The sequence below is a fragment of the Saimiri boliviensis genome, chromosome 20 (assembly GCF_048565385.1).
Source record: "Saimiri boliviensis isolate mSaiBol1 chromosome 20, mSaiBol1.pri, whole genome shotgun sequence".
Classification (NCBI taxonomy): domain Eukaryota; kingdom Metazoa; phylum Chordata; class Mammalia; order Primates; family Cebidae; genus Saimiri; species Saimiri boliviensis.
In genome coordinates, this window is record NC_133468.1 from 29,266,748 (window position 1) to 29,287,123 (window position 20,376).

At 43.3% G+C, this 20,376-nt stretch overlaps 1 protein-coding gene across 2 annotated transcripts in view; it reads left to right on the plus strand.

The window, feature by feature from the left end:
* Positions 1–368: 368 nt before the first annotated feature.
* The window catches only part of LMTK2 (lemur tyrosine kinase 2), a 101,740-nt gene continuing 81,732 nt past the window's right edge, over positions 369–20,376 (plus strand). The window contains exon 1 of one of the 2 annotated variants that reach the window (XM_003934237.4): positions 369–690. In XM_003934237.4, the coding sequence (XP_003934286.3) occupies positions 591–690 (100 nt within the window). In that variant the 5' untranslated portion in view covers positions 369–590. The remainder of the gene's footprint in view (positions 691–20,376) is intronic. The other variant, XM_010344792.3, reaches the window with a different exon arrangement.

Below are 20,376 nucleotides of genomic sequence, written 5' to 3' on the forward strand. Positions count from 1 at the left end.
AGTAAAAAAAAAGGCAGAAGACAAGACAGACCTATTTTTGCATGTTATAAAACACTGAGAAAAAAATATCAGGATAATTGTCGCGGTCTTCTTTACATTTTCCTGTATTTTTTAATTTAAAGTAATTGTCGGTGTTACCTGCGCCCACGTCCTCCGTCTGCAGGGGGCGCACCGGCCGCCACCTCTCACTCCTTCAGGATGATGGGCGGGGCCTCCCGGGCCAGTGTGGACTGACGAGTGGCTAAGCGTCCTGTCCATCACGACGTTCCGCCTCCGCGCTACGTCACATGACGCAGCCCATCATGGCGGCGGGAGCACGGCTTCTGGGGCCCGCCGCTCCGCAGAGCTGCTGCCGTTGCTGCTGTTGAGCGGCGGCAGCGGCGGTGCAGGCGGGCGGGAAGGATGGTGTTTCTGCGGTTGGAGCGGCAGGTGCGGACCGGGAGCCGGATCGAGGTTTGGCAGAAGCAACGTGTGCTTGGGAGCAGCCGGCGCGGGTGCCGCTGAGAAAGCGGAGGGAGGCAGGACTGGCAAACAGACGGACGGACGGAAGGCGACTCGAGAGCCGGCCCCGGAGCCGCGCCGTGAGCGACATGCCGGGGCCGCCGGCGTTGCGGCGGAGGCTGCTGCTGCTGCTGCTCCTCCTGGTTGCCGGCAATACCGGCGCCGCGCCACTTCCGCAAACAGGTGCAGGTGAGCCGACCCGCGGCGGGGTCGGGGCTGCGGGGTCCTCGGCGGCGGGGAAGGGGCGGCAAGGCCGGGCCGGCCTCGGCGCTGAGGGATCGGAGGGCCTGCCAGGGGCGGGAGGCCCGGGGAAGCGAGTGATTAGGAAGATTTCTGCCGCAGGGGCGTGGGATGGCGGGGAGGCGGGGGCGAGGCGACGTCGTTGGGGTTGGGGAGGGCGGCGGGCGAGGTGCAGCGACCGACCCCTCCCGGGATAGGCTGCGGTACTGGCTCTGGACCTGTTGCCTTAGGGTCCTCAGCTGATATCGTTTACTGGCAGTTCTGCTTCCCTTTCCAGATGTCACCTGCCTCTTGTGCGATTTTCTCTCATCTCATGATAAGAACCGTTTCTTAGCCCTAATCATACTTAAATGCAAATGACTTGGCGAGCAGTTCGGAGTTTCTTTCGTTCCCAGCAACTTATTCTGAAGTTGTAAATTGATTTTAGACGCTGTGCTTTTTATTCGGAATGTATCTCCGGAGATGAGAAGGAAACCACTATAAATATTTCTATTTTAGGAAGCCAGTGATTAGAGTAGCAGGCGTTGAATAACTATTGACAAACTGGCTTAAGGGTGATGGAAGTTTCTATTTTAGCTAACATCAGTGTATGATTTTCTTTCCTCAACCCCCCATTTTCTCAACATCATTTTTATTTGGGGTTTATTTTCCTGAATAAAACTTCAACCCAAGAAAACATCCCAAGTTGGGTCATTTTTCTCAAAAGGAAAAAAAAAAAAATCTAGGCTAACTTGCCATTCTTGCCTGCCGCCGTTATCTTTGAAATGGGGAAAGATTGAAATTCCGTGCATTCATAGAATATTAGAGTTAGAAGAGACCTTAAAGAAAATTCAGACTAATTTCTTCGTTTTGTAGTAGAAGATACTGGGGATGTTGGGTCAGATGACCTACCCAAGGTGAAAGAGCTACATTGTAGGCGGAGCCCCAAACCCTGGTCTTAGATTCCCCTAGTTGTATGATTTTTTTCCCATTTCATTTCAAGTTTTGTAACTGTTTTGGAATACTCTTGAGGTCAAGAGTTATTTTAAAATAATGTTAATTGGGTACAGAATGTGGATGTCCTGACTCCAGTAAAGGCGTATTTTTCAAACAAATCTATGATGAAAGCTACATAGAATTGCTTCCACAGCTACATCAGGGTTATGTCATTGAGTGCCCTTTAGTTGAACGTAATGTTCTCATTGTACCATGTAATCTAGCGCTAAATTTCTGTTAACTGCCTTAGGTCAGATATTTGTGAGGTGAATTCTGTTTTCTAATCTGATAGATAAGAAGAGTAAATGTTATCAGATGTGTATAGGCAACCCTGGTTAGAGTCACAGAAGACACCTGGGAAATAATGAAAGATTATTATTGGAAGGATGATGATGTTAATATTTAAAGATACTGATGTTGAAAATTAACACCAGTATAGGATAGTGGATAAAGAGTATTTATGTGATGGGGAGTCAAGAAATTTCCAGATGACTTTGCCCTTAATTGGATTTTTATATATTTTGGAAAAATCGATTCTTTATAGGAACCTCTATCTGCCTGTACACTTCTTACATGGTTTTTATTCCATTCTTTTACAATGGTGTCGTGAATTATAAAAAACTGAGTTTTGTTGGGGTGTTATAGAACAAAGCAATCAGAAAAACTAATCCATAAATAGAAATATCAAATCTTGACATACTTTAGGCAGTATTTGGTGATGTGTAGCAACTTTTGCTACAAATTTTCCTTTCATAGTTTGATCCTTGTAGGATAGGTATATCTTTAGATGTGTTGCATATGAATAATGGGTGCCTAGGGTTAAAGTCAGTGGAAAAGATGCACAGTCAGGCTGGGCGCAATGGATCATGCCTGTAATCCCAGCACTTTGGGAGGCCAAGGCAGGCGGATTACTTGAGGTCAGGAGTTCGAGACCAGCCTGACCGACATGGTGACACTCCATCTCTCCTAAAAATACAAATATGATCTGGGCATGGTGGCAGGCACCTGTAATCCCAACTACTTGGGAGGCTGAGGCAGGAGAATCTCTTGAACCCGGGGAGTGGAGCTTACAGTGAGCCAAGAGCGTGCCACTGCACTTCAGTCTGGGCAACAGAGTGAGACTCCATCTCAAAAAAAAAAAAAAAAAAAAAAGATGCACAATTAGATATAAATTAAGGGATTGGTGTCTCCATTCAAAAGAGAGAAAGAGAGTATTGATCCTTGTTAACTGAGATGGGTTCTTTTTTTTTTTTTTTAAGACGGAGTTTTGCTGTTATTACCCAGGCTGGAGTGCAGTGGCATGATCTTGGCTCACCGCAACCTCCGCCTCCTGGGTTCAAGCAATTCTCCTGCCTCAGCCTCCCAAGTAACTGGGACTACAGGCACGTGCCACCATGCCGTGCTAATTTTTTGTATTTTTAGTAGAGACGGGGGTTTCACCGTGTTGACCGGGATGGTCTTGATCTCTTGACCTCCTGATCCACCTGATCCACCTGCCTCGGCCTCCCAAAGTGCTGGGATTATAGGCGTGAGCCACCGCACCCAGCCGAGATGGGTTCTTGATCAAGATATATTAGACCTCAAGATTAAAAAAAAAAACAACAACAACCTTTGAGCTAATCCTGACTAGTGAGCTCGATGGTTAAGAAAGAAGAATCCCACTTGAGCATGTGTGGTAGATGAAAGAGCAGTTACATGCTCAAAAGGTAACTAAAGCTTCTGGTGACATAACTAAAGCTTCTGGTGATCCAGGAGCCTGCACTCCTTATGAAGATAGAGCTAGACACTTTCAAATAAGGATAGACCCATTTCATAGGGTCTTTTGCCTCCTTGGTCTTCTTTCTACTTGAAGTCTGATCAGGCTATTCAGTTTAATTTTAGTTAACTGAAATTCAGCTTTTTTTTTTTCTTGGGTCCTTGAAATTGTCAGTTTAAGAAATTCAGCTTTTAATCTGAAAATCATTTATCCTTAGGGTCTTCATCATCCAGGTTCATTTCTATGCTCAGAAGTTGAAAAAGATGTTTTCTCATTCAGTCATAATAAAGTTTTATGAATATATGGATCACATTTGCCCATCAGGCAAGTAGACATTTCTTGGTTGAACTTTATTTTGGGCTCCTTCTTTGAGCTGGGATTCTTTTACACTCCCTTGTCTAGGAGCCTCTTTTCCTGAGAATCTGTGTGTCTGCAAAAGCCCTTGTTGTTATGTAGACTGAGACTTGCTGGTCCTCACTAGGAGTCTTTTACGTAAAAGGAGAAAGTTCACTGTTTTCACACGCAGTTAAATTGCCAAACTAAGATTACAGTTCAGTTCTTTTCCCCAGATCATAGTTATCAGATCATTCTTCTCTTAGAAAACATGGATGTGCCTTTTCCAAGATTCTCAGGATTCACATCATAAACTAGGACTGGAAATAAAGAAAGATCTTGTATATGTGAATGTATTTCTCTAAGCTCACACTTTCTTATTAGTATTAGGATAGTGGTGAGACAAGGAAACCCAGTTCTATTGTTCTATGGCATATTAGGTCACAGAGTACAGAGGAAGCTTTTAGCAGCTCCAGATAAAGGACCTCACGGAAGCCTGTGAAGCCAGTGGGACTCAGCTACTGATTAAATGGCAGCTTGTGAAACCGAGCCTCTCAGTTTAGATTAAACAAACAGACTTGTATCTTGAAAAAGATTTCTAAAGTAAAGGAAATGCTTTCCAAAATATGAATTCTTGTGTTTATTTTAACAGCCTCTGAGAATTAAAAATTATTTTCAACAGGCTTTCTATGCAAATTATTTTAGGATTTGTAGTTATAAGGCTTGAAATTTGATTTTGGTTGGGATTGCTGTAATTGCTTTTACTTGGTGATATTTTTGGGCGAACTAAATATGCTCATTTGAACAGTAATAAGTCTGTTCAATGGTTTTGTAGCTGATTAGCACTGAAGTTATCAGATACGTACAGTTTTGCTGATAATCAGTGTGCTGAGTGTTCTTGAAAATTCTCTTAAAATTTAGAGTCCTTGGGCCCTCTGTGGCCCCTGTGTATTGTGCCACTTAGGTAGCAGTTGTAGATACAATTTAAAAAAGACACTGTTGGCCAGGCTTGATGGCTTACGCCTGCATTCCCAGCCCTTTGGGAGGCTGAGGCGGGCAGATCACAAGGTCAGGAGTTCGAGACCATCCTGGCCAACATGGTGAAACTCCGTCTCTGTTAAAAATACAAAAAGTAGCTGGGTGTGGTGGCATGCGCCTGTAGTCCCAGCTACTCGGGAGGCTGAGGCAGGAGAACTGCTTGAACCTGGGAGGCAGAGGTTGCAGTGAGTTCAGATCAAGCTGCTGTACTCCAGCCTGGCAACAGTGAGACTTTGTCTCCAAAAAAAAAAAAAAAAAAAAAGACACTGTCATGTAAATAAGGGCTGTCCAGGGTTCTGACTGAAACAGTAAACAAATGAGTTCTCAAAAAAGTTTTTATAAATGGACAAATAGAAGTAATCCAGCTTTTTCCTTTGAAAGTGAAATTCATGAACCAGTCCTAGCAGGAACACAGTGTTGTAGGAAGAACTTGGGCTTTGTAGTGAGATCTGGGTGTGAGGCCTTGGCTGTCACTTGACTAGCTTAAAGACCTTGGGTCAATTACTCAAACTCTGGGCTTAGAACACAGTCATTAACAAGGGTGGCGATGATAATATTTACCTAAAGGGATGTCAGGGGTCACAGTGGTTTGCCCTCACACTAGATTTCTTCATTGTTTCAGATTTCTTTGTAGATTTGTTTCTCATAAAATTGACTAATGGTAGCGTGGTATGGCTTCAAAGCAGGGGCTCAAAGTGGTAGCTGCTTAACATGGCATGTCTAGAATTTACTGGGTTTAAAAAATCTTTGTTGCTCAAAATAACTTGTTATATGATGGATGGAGATGCTTTAGAGAGAAATCTGGTTTATTTAAGTCTAAGCTGGTATTGTTACTACTTGAAATTCGTAGTGTTGGAGAACTATGCTGGAAATTTTTAGGATGATCTGGGTTAGTCTGCTTTTATGTAATAAACCTGTTTTTAAACTTGAATATGACTAAAGCTCTTGCATGTGAACAATTGCTGGTTTTAATTTATTTAAAGGAACCATGAGCACTTGAAAGTTTCCCTTGATCTTAAACACAATTATGTATTCTCAGGAGGCATCCCCAATTAACCCAGGCTGTAGTAGAACAAGCCCAGAGCCGATGCTTCCCCTTAGAAACTGGAGAGATTAATGTGACTGATGTTTTTCTTTCTCCCTCTCCTTTTTCCTTTTTTAAGAGACAGGATCTTGCTCTGTTGCCCAAGCTGAAGTGCAGTGGTGCCATCATAGTTCACTGCAGTCTCCAACTCGAGATCCTCCCGCTTCAGTCTCCCAAAGTGCTGGGGTTATAGGCATGAGTCACTGCATGGGCAAGACTTGGTTTCTTTATCTGTAAAACGGGGAGAATAGTTACAGTCTTGTGAAGGATCAAACCTGTGCTGTCTAGTACTGTAGCCACTAGCTCCCTGTGGCTGCTTGAATGTAAATGTTTTAGAACGAAAGCTTCAGTTCTTCAGTGGCACTCACTGGCCACATATTAAGGGCTTGGTAACCACAGGTGACTGGTGGCTATGACATTGGACAGCACTGGACAGCACAGAGGAGAACTTCCCATTATGGAAGAAGGTTCTATGGGACAGTACTGGTGTGAGGCAGGTACGCTGCCCAGTCCTTGGTTAGGACACGTAAGGCCAGCTGGAATTATCATTATGACCATGATCCTGATTCTTCATGAAGTCCCAAATCTAGGCTCAAGCAATCCTCCTGCCTCAGCCTCCTAAGTAGCTGGGACTACAGGTGTTTGCCACCATGCCCACCTAATTTTTTTGAAGAGATGGTGATATAGTTTGGCTGTGTCCCCACCCAATTCTCATCTTGTAGTTCCCATAATCCCCACATGGCATGTGAGGGACCTGGTGGGAGACAGTTGAATCATGGGGGTGGTTACCCCCACGCTGTTCTTGTGATAGTGAGTGAGTTCTCATGAGATCTGATGGCTTTATAAGGGACCTTTCTCCCTTTGCTCGGCACTTCTCTCTCCTGCTGCCATGTGAAGGACATGTTTGCTTCCCCTTCCACCATGATTATAAGTTTCTTGAGGTCTCCCCAGCCATGTGGAACTGTGAGTCAATTAAACCTCTTTGCTTTATAAATTACCCAGTTTTGGGCGGTTCTTTATAGCAGTGTGAGAATGGACTAATGCAGTTGGGGTCTCACTGTGCTGCCCAGGCTGGTCTCAAATTCCTGGCCTCAAGTGATCCTCCTGGCTCAGTCTCCAAAAGTGGTGGGATTATGGGTGAGCCACCATGCCTAGCCCTTTCTCTTTTAAAATCATGTACTTTTTTTTTTTTTTTTTTTTTTTTTGAGACGGAGTTTCGCTCTTGTTACCCAGGCTGGAGTGCAATGGCGCGATCTCGGCTCACCGCAACCTCCGCCTCCTGGGTTCAGGCAATTCTCCTGCCTCAGCCTCCTGAGAAGCTGGGATTACAGGCACGTGCCACCATGCCCAGCTAATTTTTTTTGTATTTTTAGTAGAGACGGGGTTTCACCATGTTGACCAGGATGGTCTCGATCTCTCGACCTCGTGATCCACCCGCCTCGGCCTCCCAAAGTGCTGGGATTACAGGCTTGAGCCACCGCGCCCGGCCTAAAATCATGTACTTTTATAGTCTACTAGGCTGTACTTTATTACTATTTTAAAACTTTTTATTTACTAAGATGAGGTAAGGAATGTTACAGGAGGAGATGCTGGACAACCAACTCTGATCTGGAAAGACTGCTCCATCTAGGGTTTTTAGACTCTATTATCAGCTTTTCTTTGAATCTTCTTACGAAGGTACTGTTGTAGAAAATGAGGGAAATATGATGAAATTAGCATGTCTGCAGAGCAAAATATTGGAGTGATGTATTTTAAAATTGCAGCAAGTGGCTAATTTGGAGCCCTGCCTTGGCATTACAATTATTTGTCACAAAGAGCAACCATATCAGAAAAATAACCTCATTATTTAAAATTTTATTTATATTTTTCGAAAGTTAGCTCAGTGAAGTGATTCCAAATCTCATTTAATTGTATTGTGATTGAGGAGGGAAAAGTGAGCACTGTTTATGCCAGATGTCTCAGGTGCCCGTATCCACAACATTGATCAGTACCTTTCATTTTCTCTGCCATTTTTTCCTTCCCCAACCACACAGAAGAGTGACTTTGTACTCCTCTGCCCTCCTGGGCCTTTGGTGGGAGGGGATGATGGTGGTAAACCGTCCGTTTAATTTTTGACAGTTTGGTAGGTTTTGCGTTTTGTTATATGTGTTTTTTTGAAGTTTTTTTTTTTTTTTTTGAGACAAGGTCTTGCTCTGTCACTCAGGCTGGCATGCAGTGGTATAGTCATAGTTCTGTAGTCTCAACCTCTTAGGCCAAAGCGATCCTCTCACTTCAGTCTCCCGAATAACTGGGACTACAGGTGCACACACCACCATCCCTGACTGATGTAAAACATTATTTTTCTGTAGAGATGGGATCTTGTTATGTTGCTCAGGCTGGTCTCAAAACTCCTGGACTCAAGCCATCCTCCTGCCTCACCCTCACAAAGTGCTGGGATTACAGGCCTGAGCCACTGCACCTGGGCAGTTTTAGTATTTTAAAGGCTTGAGTTACCCTCAGGTCAAATGAGATATGCCAGGACCATGTGCTGTGGCTAAAGTAGACCCTGGCTCCCTGCATCTGATGCCTGTTTGGTGAAGGGAAACCGTTGCATCTGGGTGTCTGCTGCAGTGCATCTGTTGTTCCTGCCTCCACCCTCCACAGCACTTTCTTCAGAGCTAAATCGATCTGCCTATAGCTTGCAAAATATCCCATGCAGATTCCCATCTTCTGGCTCTCCATGTATTCTCCGTGTTTGCAGTTGCCTCTTTTCCTGCCTCTGTAAGTGCTGCTATCTTTTTATTGTTTTAAAACTTATTTGTGGACCCACCTTCCTTACTGAGTTCTTGATCTTGGCCCAGCCCTGAGAGATTCCTTCCCCTGGTGAACTTGAGAGTACATACCTGTGGAGCAAACTGTTCCGCAAACAGTGCCATGGGGTGCCGGATGAAAATGTTGGAACTTACGCTTTTCTTTTCATTTCATCCTTTTAAAAGGTCAACTTATGTGACTTTTTAAGGTATAGAACACATTTTTGGTTTATAAATGACATGGGATGGAAAGAACATAAATAAAATTTGCTAGCTGGGTACAGTGGCTCATGATGTAATCCCAGCATGTTGGGAGGTTGAGGTGGATGAATTACTTGAGATCAGAAGTTCAAGACCAGCCTGGCCAACGTGGAGAGACTCAGTCTGTACTAAAAATACAAAAATTAGCTGGGTATAGTGGCGCATGCCTGTAGTCCCAACTGCTCCAGAGGTAGAGACAGGAGAATCACTTGAACCTGGGAGGCGGAGGTTACAGTGAGCGGAGATCACAACACTGCCCTCTAGCCTGGGTGACAGAGTGAGACTCTCAAAAATAAAAAAAATAAAAAGAGCCGGGCGCGGTGGCTCACGCCTTGTAATCCCAGCACTTTGGGAGGCTGAGGCGGGTGGATCACGACGTCAAGAGATCGAGACCATCCTGGTCAACACGGTGAAACCCCGTCTCTACTAAAAATACAAAAAATTAGCTGGGCATGGTGGCGCGTGCCTGTAATCCCAGCTACTCAGGAGGCTGAGGCAGGAGAATTGCCTGACCCCAGGAGGCGGAGGTTGCGGTGAGCCGAGATCGCGCCATTGCACTCCAGCCTGGGTAACAAGAGCGAAACTCCGTCTCAAAAAAAAAAAAAAAAGAAAAGAAAAAAGGAAGAAAGAAAGAAGAAGGAAAATTTACTGTGATCAAGAAAGGTTTGGGTTTATTGTGCCCCCCTCAAAAAAAAAAAGAAGAAGAAGAAAGACAGGAGGGAGGAAGGAAGGAAGAAAGAAATTTACTGTGATCAAGAAAGGTTTGAGCTCATCGTACCTGTTTACCACATGCACTTAACAAATATCAAATACCACTTCGTATCTTCATATCATTGGTTTTTTGTTTAAGAGACAAAGTCTTGCTCTGTTGCCCAGGCTGGGGTACAGGGGTACAGTTGTGACTTCCTGCATCGTCGAATTCCTGGCCTCTAGTATTCCTCTGGCCTCGGCCTCCTACAGTGTTGGGATTACAGGTGTGAGCCGCTGTGCCTGGCCTGCATCGTTGTTTAAGTCCAGTCTGTTCACCTAGTTTGCAAGGACTGTGTCTTACATCCTTGGGATAGCGCAGTTTTGGGATTGGTGTTTGCATGTTATGTCACAGGTTGTAGGTGCGTCGTCAGCGTTTGCAACTGAGGATGATGAAGATGATACTAGAGAACTAAGTACTCTAAGTACTCACCAAACCAGTACCTGTGTGTGTGTGTGTGTGTGTGTGTGTGTGTGTGTGTGTGTGTGTGTGATGAAAGGAGAGGGTATGAGCTGGAGCACCTCATTCTCTTGCAGACTTGAGTTTCCATGCAGCCACAGACCTTCACCTGGAATGAGGCCATTTATGTATTTTTTTTTTTTTAAGCACAATTTTAGATTTACAGAAACATTGAGAAGATAGTACAGAGAGTGTTCCTGTGTATCTTTTACCCAGCCTTCCTGTTGTTAACATCCTACATTAATGTAGTACATTTGCCACAGCTAAGGAACCAGCATTAATATATTATTATTAAAGAAGTCCATACTTTATTCAGTTTCTTTAATATTTCTCCTGTGTCTTTTTTTCTCTTCCAGGATACCACATTACATTTAGTAGTTAGGCCCCTTGGGCTCCCCCAGTCTGTTCCTTGTTTGAAATGACCTTGACAGCTTTGAGGAGTACTGGTCAGATATTTTGTAGAATGTCCCTTAGCTGAGATTTGTCTGATGTTTTTCTTACGATTAGACTGGGGATGTGGGTTTTTGGGAGGAAGACCACAGAGTTAAAGTGCCATTCTCATTGTATCACATCAAGGGCATCGAGGGCATGTGCTTACAATATAACTTGTCACTTGGTCACCTGGCTGAGTAGTGTTTGTCAGCTTTTACCCTGAAAAGTTGCTCTGTCCTCCGTTCCCTATGGTGTATGAGTGCAGGGTCAACTCTTAATGGGTGGCAAGCTATGCTCCACCTCTTTGCAAGAAAGTGTCTATAGACATTATTTGAAGTTCTTCTCTGTAGGAGACTTAACTCCCTTCCCCTCTTGCCGTTCTTTTCTTTTCTCTCTTCTTTTCTTTTCTTTTCTGTCTCTTCTTTTCTTCCCATTCCCCTTCCCCTTCCTTTTCCTTGACAGGTCTTGCTCTGTAGTCCAAACTGGAGTGTAGTAGCACAGTCATGGCTCACTGCAGCCTTGAATTCCTGGGCCCAAGTGATCCTCTGTTTATATTTCTTTATTCATGGATTTACTTATATCAGTGTGGATGCATGGATATTTATTTTATACTTTGGGTTGATTCCACAGTGTTGTTTATTTGTTCTTATGTTATAACAGCTTTGGCCATTGGGAGCTCTTTCAGTTGGCTCCTGGGTGTCCCACTGACATACTCATTTTTTTCTTTTTTCTTTTTCTTTTTTTTTTTTTTTGAGACGGAGTATCGCTGTTGTTACCCAGGCTGGAGTGCAATGGCGTGACCTCGGCTCACCGCAACCTCCGCCTCCTGGGTTCAGGCAATTCTCCTGCCTCAGCCTCTTGAGTAGCTGGGATTACAGGCACGAGCCACCATGCCCAGCTAATTTTTTGTATTTTTAGTAGAGACGGGGTTTCACCATGTTGACCAGGATGGTCTCAATCATTCGACCTTGTGATCTACCCGCCTTGGCCTCCCAAAGTGCTGGGATTACAGGCTTGAGCCACCGTGCCCAGCTCATTTTTTTCTTGTTTAAGCATTTCCTTATTTTCTGGCATTTTAAGAAGCTACAGACTCATCTTGTATATTCCCTGCACCATTCCTATAATCAGCCTTTTCTTTAAGGAGCTCTGTTTCCTGTTGCTGGAGAGTGATATTAGAAACCAAGATCTGGACCGGGTGCAGTGGCTCACACCTGTAATCCCAGCACTTTGGGAGGCCAAGGCAGGCAGATCACTTGAGATCAGGAGTTCAAGACCAGCCTGGCCAACATGGTGAAACCCTGTCTCTACTAAAAATACAAAAATTAGCCGAGTGTGGTGGTGCATGCCTGTAATCCAGGCTACTTTGGAGGTTGAGGCAGGAGAATCGCTTGAACTCAGGAGATGGGAGCTTGCAGTGAGCCAAGATCACGCTGTTGCACTCTAGCCTGGGTGACAGAGCAAGACTCTGTCTCAAAAAAAAAAAAAAAAAAGAAAAGAAAAGAAAAGCCAGGATCTGGGTGCTGGGTTTGCTCATTGCTTCTGGGGCATTTTTAATAGATTTTTGATCCTCTGCTTCCTGTACCTAATATTTGGGGTTGTGGGGAGGGAGGAGAGAGCAACTTTGGGACCTCTTAGAGACAGATGAATTGGAAGGACTCTGTCCGTGTTTTCTCCCTGTCACTTAAACTATTAAATACCACCATAAACATTCTAAATACCATGTTTGCAGTAGTAACTGCATTATAGTGGTATTGGCAAAATCTTATTTTTCTTTTCAGAGTAATAGGTATATGAAAAATAGATTTGATATACTTCCTCCAAGAGCAGCTTAATCTCTAAGAATATGAAAGAAACCTCTTTGGCTTAAGAATTTAGTTAGAGAGGATTATTTTGGCGGGGACTGGGGAGGTGTCTTTCAGCATTGAAATTGCTCAAAGGGATTGTAGGCAACTCCTTGAATTGGTAAAAGTTCAGATGGAAATTCTACTGGCAAGCCTCTTGAAACGTGTGGGGCTGTAGACTTACTTTGATCTGTTTACTGAGCTTTGTTTTTCCTTTTATTATGGAAAATTTCAAACATACATGAAAGTAGAGTGAAGTAATATAGTGGACCCTCACATCCCCATCACCCAGCATCCACAGTATTTTAATTTATGTTTCATCTCGTTTCACTTTTACCCTTCCCTCTGCCCTGGCCCTTGTTTTGACATAAATTTCAGTGACAGATCAATGCAGCAGAAAATGCTTCAGGAAGAAGTAAGGGTGTTTTTATAAAACAGGAGGGCTTGCGTGAAGATCACCTAGGTATTTGTAGAAATGTAGATTTCTGGGTCCCAAACTAACCAACTGAATCAGAATGCTGGAGGTTGGGCTGGAAGTCTGCATTTACAATAGTTTTGTGGTTATTTCTCCTCTCGTCCCCTCACTGCCACAACATACATGTTTTATCGTCTACATACAAAATAATATCAGTTATTTACTGGGAATCTGTTGACTTATGTAACTGGTGAGAATCAAGAAAAGACGGAAAACATTAAATTCAATTAAAAACTTCAGATTTTTAAATGAATGCCAACACCTGAAATCTGAAGAGCTCACTCATCCTGAGCACCGCATGTAAATATCGTTCTGAAGAATCTTCCTGTGGGTACATATTCTGTCACCACAAAGGAATTCAGTTACTCCAGGGCAGAACACAGTTAAAGCTCAAAATAAGTTTTTAATTTTTTTTTTTTAAATTTTACCTTCTTCTCTGGATGTCTGTATGAATAAATAGCCTCTTTACATTATCTGAATATCCTGTATATATTAGGAAAGACAGTGAGCAGGTAGTCTGACAATCAGATGCTGGCATCGTGAGCTGAGAGCTTTGGTGCCGTTCCTGGACCAGCAGGCCTTAGCTCACTGCAACTAGAGTCAGGGTGGCCGTTGACTTGCAGGGAAATTTGAAGAGCAGGTATAATACCATGACATTTTTTTTTTTTTTAGACGGAGTTTCGCTCTTGTTACCCAGGCTGGAGTGCAATGGCGTGATCTCGGCTCACCGCAACCTCCGCCTCCTGGGTTCAGGCAATTCTCCTGCCTCAGCCTCCTGAGTAGCTGGGATTACAGGCATGTGCCACCATGCCCAGCTAATTTTTTGTATTTTTAGTAGAGACGGGGTTTCACCATGTTAACCGGGATGGTCTCGATCTCTTGACCTCGTGATCCACCCGCCTCAGCCTCCCAAAGTGCTGGGATTACAGATGTGAGCCACCACGCCTGGCCCAATACCATGACATTTTTAATTCCCCAGGTGATAAATGTGTGTGCTATAACATGAGAACCCCTGATTCATGATCTATACAGTAACTTGCAGGGTGTTTTGTTTTTCTAGGTTAATATGTTAATTAAACTTTAAAAAAGTTTATTTTTCTAAGCTAACTTATTTAGATATATCCTAGGATTTGTAGCTTATTTCATGTTTTTAGTAGGTACTTTTTAAAAAAGCTGTTTGTTATGTTTTGATATATTTGCTGTGGATGATTGATCTGTACAAAATTTTCTCATAATGAGCTAAAAAAAGTTAACTGTCTCTGAAGCTGCTACATTATAATGATTGTGTAATCATCAGTTGGGTTGATTAAGAACACCACAGGCTCTTGTACTAGCACAGACTATTTTTCTGGCAACATGTATGCCTTGGGTGGGAGAAAAGTATTTAGTTATAAACATCTATGATAGTGATTTTTGAGAGAAGAGCTGCTCTTATTTAAAAGTGAAACCACTATAATTTTAAAAGGCTCATGTCTTTTTTTTTTCCCCCTTTTGGCTCATAGTCACGGTCCATCCCAAAACTTCGTGTTTTCTGTTTTTGCTAGACTGAACAAGGAACTTGAGTTTGACATGGTATAATTCCAACCTTTAATTATAGGAAGTAAAGCTCCAAGACATCTTGGATTTAGAAGATAAAGGAGGAGAAGTTTGCAATCATTTTGCACATTTAAAATATCTGTTTTAACCAGCTAGTAATTATAAAATTTTGTAGTTTCAGCTTTTTATTGCAAAACTAAAGTGTTGTGATCTGTTGGTGGCCTCTCAGATTACCCACTAAATTTAAAGTATTTTTCTCATGGCAAATTCTTCTTAGAACCCTCAATAAATTAAACTTGTGACTTTTTTTTTTTTTTTTTGAGTTGGAGTCTGGCCCTGTTGCCCAGGCTGGAGTGCAGTGGCATGATGTCGGCTCACTGCAACCTCCGCCTCTTAGGTTCAAGCGATTCTCCTGCCTCAGCCTCCTGAGTGGCTGGGATTACAGGTGCGAGCCACCACGCCTGGCTACTTTTTTGTATCTTTAGTAGAGATGGGGTTTCACCATGTTGGCCAGGCTGGTCTGTAACTCCTGACCTCAGATGATGCACCTGCGTTGGCCTCCCAAAGTGCTGGGATTACAGGTGTGAACCACCACGCACTGCTGTGCCTCTTTCAAGAGGAAAAAAACATCCCATCCCCATTCCTACCTGGCAGTTTGCCCCTGTAGAAGGATTCCCTATATAGGCAGCAGTGGTTGCTTCCTCAGATCCAGCCTATCAGTTGCTGAGCAGAGCCCCACTTGACTTCTACCTCAGACTGTTATTAAAATGCAACACCCAGACACTGATTGCTGGTAAGGCACTGAAAAATAACCAACTTACCAAAATAGCCCCCTGGGAACACTCTCTGAGAGGCCTGCCACAGTAGTACAATCCAGGAATCTGTCATCTAACTTAGTTCTCTGAATTGAAAAGAAAATTAACTTTAATAATGATCTGATCACCATTATTAATCCTATATGCACTCAGTAGATCTAGAAAATTTTGGAACCATAAATCCTTGTCTGTAGAATTTTATAGCTGAGATGCCAGTTTTACCAATGAAGGAACTGTGAGGCCCAGAGAAGAAGTTGATCAGCGAAGTCAGCCCCGCACCGCCAGTTAAGGGTAGATTCAAGAGTGAGGGGTCCCAAGTCCAGGCCACAAACAGAGTTGTGCTTTAAAGAACCTCTATAGCGTGCGCGCGCTTGCACACACACACACACACACACACACACACACACACACACACACACACCCCAACTCTGGCCATTTCTCTGAATGGTTTTCTGTTTACTCTCTGAAAGTACTGGGATAAAGTTTTAAACTATTTATCCTAAGATTGACTCAAAGTACTAAAGAAAATTCCATATTGAAATTTAGGAAACAAAAGTGCTAGCTTCCATAATTAGGCTGAAAAAAAAAAAATCACATTAATACTGTTTTTAAATTTGCACCAGGCATGGTGGCTCAGGGCTGTAATAACCAGGACTTTGGGAGGCTGAGGCGGCTGGATCGCTTGAGGCCAGGAGTTCGAGACCAGCCTGGGCAACAAGGCAAGACCCAGACTCTACAAAATTTTTTAAAAAAATTAGCTGAGCATGGTGTTGTGTACCTATGGTCATAGCTACTAAAGAGGCTGAGGTGGGAGGATTTCTTGAGACTAGAAGGTCGAAGCTGCCTTGAGCTGTGATTGTACCACTGCACTCCAGCCTGGGTGGCAGAGCCAGACCCTGTCAAGACCCTGTCTTGAGGGAAACAACTGTTTAGTTTCCACCTATGAGATGACATTGTACTGTTTAATTAAAGGTATAAAAATATGTTTTGACTTTTAAGAAATGTAATCATAAACTTATAAGCATTCATTTGTAAACATAGAAGATACTTTAAACATCACCATGTGGAGGTCTGGACTCCTTTTTTTCTTTCCAATTTTTATTTTAGGTTCAGGGGTACATGTGCAGATTTGTCACATGGGTAAATTGCATGTCATAGGGGTTTGGTGTATAGATAATTTTGTCACCCAGACAATCAGCATAGTGCCCCATAGTCAATTCTTAGTCCTCATTCTCCTCCAACCCTGGAATCTACCTACTGCTGTAGATCCCAAGAATAATGCTCATTGGCAGATATTTTGTATATCCTTTCAAGAGTCATGGACAGGTATTTTAAAAAGTGTGTGGAGTAGTCGACAGACGTCATTTTTTTCCTCTTTCTGTCAGCTCTTTAAAACAAGCTTTGTGATCCATGCCTCTCATCCCACCCTTCCCTGGCAGCCGCAGCATCCCTCACTCATGCCTTCTGTGCTTTCTGCTGCTGGACCTTTGCCCTTGGCTTATATAATAAATAACAGTTCAGTGTGTATATCTACATGGTATGTGTGTGTGTGTTTGAAACTGGGTCTCACTCTGTCCCCCAAGCTGGCGTGTGGTGCTGCAGTCATGGCTCCCTGCAGCCTCAACCTCCTGGGCTCAGCCAATCCTCTTGCCTCAGCTTCCCAAGTAATTGGGACTACAGGTGCATGCCACCATGCCTGGCTAACTTATTTTTTAATATTTTGTAGAGTTGGGGTCTGGCTATGTTGCCTAGGCTGGTCTTGAACTCCTGGCCTCAAGTGATCATCCTACCTTGCCTCCCAAAGTGCTGGGATTACAGGCATGAACCACTGTACCTGGCCTCCACAATACTTTTAAACGTGCTTTTCTCCCCTACCTTCCATGGTAACGTGCCTGCCTCTTGCCGCCGAAACATCCTCTTTCCTGTTTCCTACTCAGCTCCCTTTCTTCCTGTCCCCGCCATTAAATGTTGTTTCTTATCTCCTTGGTTCTCTTTTTTTTTTTTTTTTTTTTTTTTTTGCTTCCTCTTTATCTATTTTGTAAATTTGTTGAGTGATGCCTGTAAATGGTTTTAAAAAATTAAATATTTTTCCAGTGTTTATCATAAAAATAGGGAGTCCCTATCCTGTCCCATTCCTCCCCATCCCTGCTGCTGGCTCCCAGTGTCAGCGTCCTTCAGCTCTTTCAGCCACATCACGGGGTCATGTGCTAGTAGCACTGTTTGTTGGTTTAATCAGATTCTGAGTTTCTACTATGCACGACAAGAATTTGTATATTCACACACATATACGTGAATATACCCTTCTTAACATAGTCACTCAGTCTTTTCTATTAAATCACTATTTAAATTTTTATGGCTGCAAATATTATTTGCAAATGACCCTATAGTGTTTGTGATTACATTTCTTTTACATCTCTTATTAGTTTTTTATGAACACATCATTAATTTGTCCCATGCTTCTCGGCAGGATCTTAAGTCTCCTCTCCGTGTGTTTGGCTGTTGTGTCCTGCAACCCTTCTGCCCTATGCCAGTCTTGCAGTGGTGTCTCTGTGGCCATTGTCCAGCCTACTGAGAGGTCTGAAGCTTTTCTGACTTCCTCTATGTTTAGATTCTGAACAGTTGTAAAACTGTGCCTTGGTATGAATGTCTTTACATTCATTTCATTAATCAACATGGATACACAGTGGGCCCTTTGAACCTTGAAAGTTGTGTGCTTTAGTTCTGGAAAATTTTCATGTCTAACACACACACACACACACACACACACACACACACACACAGACAGACACAGAGAGACATACACACAAACATACTCACATATGTGTATACATGCACACACTTTTTGAGAAGAATTGTCTTCTCTTCCTTTTCTTTGTTCTTTCCATCTAAAGCTTCTTTTTTTTTTTGAGACGGAGTTTCGCTCTTGTTGCCCAGGCTGGAGTGCAATGGCACGATCTCGGCTCACCGCAACCTCCACCTCCTGGGTTCAGGCAATTCTCCTGCCTCAGCCTCCTGAGTAGCTGGGATTACAGGCATGCACCACCATGCCCAGCTAATTTTTTTTTTTTCTAGTAGAGACGGGGTTTCACCATGTTGACCAGGATGGTCTCGATCTCTTGACCTCGTGATCCACCCGCCTCGGCCTCCCAAAGTGCTGGGATTACAGGCTTGAGCCACTGCGCCCGGCCTCCATCTAAAGCTTCTATCAGCAGATTGTTGGATGTTTTGGAATGAGCTTCTACTTCTGTTGATTTTTTTTGTCTGTGTTCTGCTATACCCAAGTATTTTGCTCAGTTTCATTTGATTTCCTGGAGGCCCCCTCCCCTTATATTTTAAATAGCATCTTTCTTCTCATGAGAGTATACTGTCTCTTCTGATTTCTGAGAATGTTATAGTTATTGTTTTTATTATTTTTTAACCCCTGCATTGTCTCTTTCCCTCAGGTTCCTTTGGATCTGTTTGGGTTGGGCACTGTCTTTTACCCAAGAGGTTTTTCTAATGTCAGGTGGTACTCGAAGTCTGTTCCTGTTTCAGAGAAGGGAGTTAATAAATAGACTGGAGGTGTCCTCCATGCCCCTTTTCCTTCCAGCTTTACCTCACATCTGCCAGTAAGTCCTGGCTCTGCCTGCTTTCATCCCCTACACTGTCACGGAGCGGCAAGAGCTTGTACTCTGAGCCTCGCCACGTAGCGTCTGACCTTGGAGAAGTTACTTGGCCTCTTCAGTGCTGTGTTTCTTCATTTAAAAATGGGGTTCATTAGGCGCAGTGGCTCATGACTGTGTCCCAGCACTTTGGGAGGACAGGGCGGGGAGAATCACTTGAGGCCAGGAGTTTGAGACAAGTCTGGGCAACATAGTGAGAATCCATCTCTACAAAATAATTTTAAAAAATTAGCCAAGGGCGGTGGCCCTTGCCTGTCATTTCAGCACTTTGGGAGGCCAAGGTGAGAGGATCATTAGAGGCCAAGAGGTAGAGACCAGCCTGGGCAATATAGTGAGACCCTGTCTCTAAAAAATATGAAAAAATTATCTGGGCCTTGTGGTGCACACCTGTAGTCCCAGCTACTTGGGAGGGTGAGGTGGGAAGATTGCTTGAGCCCATGAGTTCAAGCATGCAGTGAGCTACCATTATACCACTGACTCCAGCCTGGATGATAGAGCAAGACTGTCTCTAAAAAAAAAAATAAAGTAACATAAAATGGGGCTAATGATACTACCTACCTCAAAGAGTTGTTATGGAATTGGAAGAGTTTAGAATACTGCCTGGAACATTGTAGGCACCATGTAAATATTGACTATTTTTATAACCCTCCTGGGACCAGATCACTATCATCTGTTGCATGAGTTAGTTGTAATAGCAGAAATGTGTTCCCTGGTCATTCCATATAAAATAACAGTCTCCCCAGTCCCTTGTTTTATTTTTCGATATTGCTTCTCGCCATCTGAGGTAGCATATATTTACTTAGTTGCTTATTGCCTGCCCTGTGTGCAGGGACTTTGCTTTTTTTTTTTTTTTTTTTTAACCTCTGTATTCTCAGAACCTATGGCAGCACCTGTCTTATCAAAGATGCTTCGTAAATGTTTGTTGAATGAATGAATGTGTTCAATGTGGCTTTCTAACTGGTGGGCTTCACAGTAGGGTGACTACACAGCCATTTCAGTAGATGACACCCCTGTCCCGTAACCCTCTTAACTATCTGGAAGTCTTTTATCTTGGGCTGGATAGCTGAGTATCTGGAAGCACCTAATTACATACTGAATTGTCTTTGGGCTTATTTTTCTGTATGATGTAAAGACATCCAGTTGCAGCATTATCAACAGGAAACTCTCAATGATCTTGCCTTTGTGCTGTAGAACCTTCTCAAGGTCACAATTGTAAGCAGTTTCTGGCTTAGTTTTGAAGACAGTACTTAAAAATTAAAACTTCATTGTGGAGAATTTTGAACATACACAGAAGTAGAGAGAAGAGTGTAATGAATTCTGTCTCCCCAAACCTATGCCCAGCTGTCTCTTGTGGCCAGTCCCGCTGCAACACCACCACCATGTACTTTCTCTCTAAGCTAGAACTTTGAAGGAAATGTTGCCTAAGATCGC